At 54.1% G+C, this 4,051-nt stretch overlaps 1 protein-coding gene across 1 annotated transcript in view; it reads right to left on the bottom strand.

Moving 5' to 3' along the window:
- The window catches only part of LOC101574973 (protein RoBo-1-like), a 5,354-nt gene extending 2,249 nt beyond the window's left edge, over positions 1-3,105 (bottom strand). Inside the window, exons 1-4 of the mRNA XM_023700993.1 lie at positions 2,993-3,105; positions 2,644-2,751; positions 1,995-2,144; positions 1,310-1,438 (exon numbers count right to left, since the gene is read on the bottom strand). Coding sequence (XP_023556761.1) covers positions 1,310-1,438; positions 1,995-2,144; positions 2,644-2,751; positions 2,993-3,065 — 460 coding nt within the window. The 5' untranslated portion in view covers positions 3,066-3,105. The remainder of the gene's footprint in view (positions 1-1,309; positions 1,439-1,994; positions 2,145-2,643; positions 2,752-2,992) is intronic.
- Positions 3,106-4,051: the final 946 nt, after the last annotated feature.

The following is a 4,051-nucleotide window of genomic DNA, read 5'->3' as shown; positions in this document are numbered from 1 at the left end:
GTCCTCTCCTGTCCTCTCCCGTCCCCTCCTGTCCTCTCCTGTCCTCTCCCATCCTCTCCCGTCCTCTTCTGTCCTCCCCTGTCCTCCTCTGTGCCCCCCGTTCCCCCCCGTCCTCTCCCGTCCTCTCCCATCCCCTCCTGTCCTCTCCCATCCTCTCTCATCCTCTCCTGTCCCTTTGCCTCCCTGGAGAAGCCAGAGGGAGTATTGGGGTGCTCCTGGAAGGCAAGACACTTTCTTGCTGGGAGGTCTGAGTTTTTAGGAGAACACCATGGTGAAAACATGTGCAGTGTGTCTGCACTTCTGGGGCAGACGGGGGCAGATCGATGTCCCACAGGGACAGCTCCAGCCCTCTGTGGTGTCCTACGTGGCATCCCATTTGCTTATTCACGTCCACTCAGCTAGACAAAGGACCATTGTCCTGCTGGTCTCAAATTCTCCTTCAAAATCTTTTTTTTCTCTTTTTTTAAAAAAGCATAATTAAGTATAAAGTTAAAACATTTGATAATTCGTTCTTACTATTAGCAAAAGGACAGGATAACAATTTTAATCATACGGTTGAACCATCATAGGTCTTTGGCATTTCCTTATTTACTAGTGACCAAACTATGACTATACAGTTTATATGAAATATATCACCTTTGCATTGTTTCACTGATCTATTACTATGACAAGTAACTCTTTCTTGGTAATGTTAAAAGTACAGTTTGCCTTTACTGCCGTCAAACCGCTGTCCCATCAGGTACTTATCCTCTTCTTTTCTCCTCCTTTCTCTCCTTTCACCTGCAATGACTTTGTCCAAACTTTGGAGGGACAGCGAAGCACTGACTGAGTAGCACCCTTTCCACATGCAAATACCAGCCTGCAAGAGGTCCCCAACAGTTCCCAGCTCCTCACAATGGTGCCCTGGGCAACTGGCCCCCATTCTGCATCAAGGAGGTCTCAGGTTGGCCTCTGGGACCAACAGGAGAAGCAAAAATGATGACATACCACTTCTGAGGTTAAACTACTGAGCGCTCCGTCTTGCACGGGCCTCCTCACTCTGTGGCAAGCCAGCTGATATGCCCTGAGGATGCCGGCATCCTGTGGAGAGGCCCCCACCCAGAGGCCCCCGAGCCCGCCAGAAGCCAGAAGCCAGCGGGAGGCAGCTTCTCCCTGAGCAGCCCCAGCACCTGCTGCCACATGCCCATGGGGCACAAGAACCGCCCTGCCCTGCCCTGCCCTGCCCAGATCTCTGCCTGCAGCGGGGGAGGGTGGTGCTCATGAGCTCAACCCCCAGAGCGAGCACAGCAGTGCATGGGAGAGACCACACCTTTGCCGGTCACCACCACACACTTGGTTTCTGCCCCTCTGCACTTCAAGGGGTCTGGGTCACAGATCGGGTCATCGTCAGTGAAGCAAGCAGGGCATTCAATGCCATTGGGTTTTGAATCCCGGGACACTGAATGGAGAAGAAAGTTTCATGTTGAGGAATAGAATAATAAATTGCCGACAGTACAATTGTTCCCTAATAGCACAGTTATCGCAGGATCCCTCAGAAAAAGCACAACTAGCCTGGTGTGGATAAAGGCTACTAGGTGGGGAAAAATGATTAAAACAAAAGGATCTCATAGGAATCCAGTGGTATCTTTCTTTTCTCCAGTCACCTCTCTGTGCCCTGGCTGCAGAAAAATAGCAGCTGGATAATGGGAAAGAAAATAATCTGTGGTCTAAAGATGCTGCTGAAAGAACGGGGAATTAAAGACGGGAGGATGTCCCTCAAAGGAACGGCACAGCAAAGGGTTCAAACCTATGGGCTTAACAACTTGGAGAAAACTCCCAGGCTCAGCCCGTGGCACCCAGGGGCTGGGGCTCACACCCAAGCTGCCCCCCATGGGGAGGCCTGCGGAGGAGAGGGGTCTGCAAGCAGAGTGCCTGCTGTCTGGAAGCAGAGACAGTCAGGGACACGGCAGAAGCCAAGCCCGGGACTGGGGAGCACGCTGAGGCAGGGCACTCACAGGCGATGTCCTCCTTGTTACACTGCTTGCTTTGGCAGCATCGGTGGTCGTAGCTGAAAGCGTACTTTTCCCCCAGGGTCGCCGAGAAGGCCAGTGGAGTACAGCTTCCTGAAGAACAGCCTTTCTCCTGGGCCAAGCCAGAGAGCACCCCTGAAGAGAACCAAACCCCGAAGAGAATGTCCCTCTTGAGCCTCAGGGAGACTGAAGCCGCAACAGGCAGCTGGAATTTGGGAGTCGGGCCTTTATTCCCTTGGCCTTTGACTTTCCCACATGTCCAAAGAATACTGCACAGGTCCCTTTTCCAGGGTAAACCACAGAGAAGGAGCTTGTGGAAGACCCCCAGAGAAGTGGGGGGCCTTCCTGGGCCTGACTGAGGCTGGGACTACACACACAAAGAAGGGGAATCTTGCCAGCTGAATGCAGGAGGTGAGGTAGGACCAGAACTACCCGTCCCTGTCCCCAGAGAGTCTGTATTGGCCCCATTCCAGCTCTGCTACTAGGACACTGTGGACGAATTGGAGGATAAAGGAAAGACTGCAGTGGGAACAGATGCTCATGTTCGTGAGCCAGGCGGGCCCGCCACTCTCCATGCCTCCTCCGTTTGCCCGGGGGGACCTGGCAGCACAGGTGGGCAGAAGGTGTGGCTTACCTGAGGTTGTAAGTTCCTGCCTGCGGCTGAAGCAGGCTTTGGAAGTTTTACAGGTGGATGGGTTGAAGACGCATTCTCCTATGGAGCAGCTCGTACATTCATAGCACTCTGAGGGGAGACAAGCAAGACACAATAGGCAAGCTCAGGAATGCACACTCCAGAACATGGTAGTGGACATGTGTAACAGAAAACTAGATTCTGAGCAATCAGGGGGCCACAGAGCCACCCCCAGAGGCCAGCTGGAGCCCTGGAGGCCCCTGGTCAACAGTGTTGCCCAAAGGGACCTCACTGCCCACCTTGCCCTTCCCTGATCTTCCCGTCCTTGGAAGGGTGCGTTGTGTATTCTTACCCACAGTGGTGAGCTGGAAGGCAGTGAAGATGCAGATGGTGAAGAGGGTCTTCAAGGTGGAGGGGGGGAGCATGATGACAGCGAAGACACACCACGAAGGCCCCGGTGGTGGCGGAGGGTCTCACCTAGCAACACAGGTGACAGTCCGTGGTTCCACTCATTGATGCCTACACACCTTCAAGAGACAATTGGCAAGAGACAATTGGCAATCCTCAGAGGAAAAGAGTTTTCTTCCCCAGGAAGGTTTTCTGTGCCAGGGACGTTTCCTGCATGGTGTGGAAGGTGTTGGAGCTCCACAAGCTAAGGTGGTATGACAGGCAAGGTACAGAAATGCTCTTCCGTGGCGCAGAGCCTGTGGGGCCTGTCTGTGTAGAGAGGCTTGGGCCACCTGCCTCAGAGACAAGCAGCTTCCTGGCTGAGGGCATGGACTTCTCAGATCCAGTGTCCCCTCACAGCAGCCACCCCGCACCCCGCAGCACATGCGCCCGTGCCCGGTACACCTGGTCTTCAGAAAGCCTAGGCTCTGAGCTGGCCGGGAGGAGCGTGCTCTCACCTGAAGAGCACAGGGAGGTCGGCTCCCTCGGCCCTCGCTCTCACTCCCTTTATAGGACCATTGGTCAGCCCAGCAATTAAAGAACTGCAGATAGGCAAGGTCTTGGCAGGAATTCAAGTGCAATAATCTTTCTGAGATGTGCTGAGCTAACACCTGGTTCTCAGCCTCTGGGTGGAGTAGGAAGCCTTGTGCTTTCCACAGCTCTGGGCTTCGTTTCGTAATCTGCAGGGCCCAGACTCGCTCCCTGAATTCTGTGGGCTTAGGAGGTGCCATGAGGAAGCCGTGCTCAGCGCTCCCTTGCAGACCCTGGCGTGTCTTCTCTCTGACCCCATCCCTGCTTCCTCTTGCCCCCCAGAGCCAGGACCCGCTTTCCCTCTCCAGGAGATAGGCTGGAATCCTCTGCCACGTTTCCTTCTCCTAATGCTAGAGTTAGAGCCTAAACTCTGGTCAGGCTCCTTGTTTGAAATGGGAGTGGTTGCATTCGAAGGCTTCCTAACTTCACTCAA

The sequence above is a fragment of the Octodon degus genome, unplaced genomic scaffold, assembly GCF_000260255.1.
Source record: "Octodon degus isolate 3935 unplaced genomic scaffold, OctDeg1.0 scaffold00129, whole genome shotgun sequence".
Taxonomy (NCBI): Eukaryota; Metazoa; Chordata; class Mammalia; order Rodentia; family Octodontidae; genus Octodon; species Octodon degus.
Note: the sequence above shows the minus strand (reverse complement) of the source record. Positions and strands in the feature narration are given on the sequence as shown.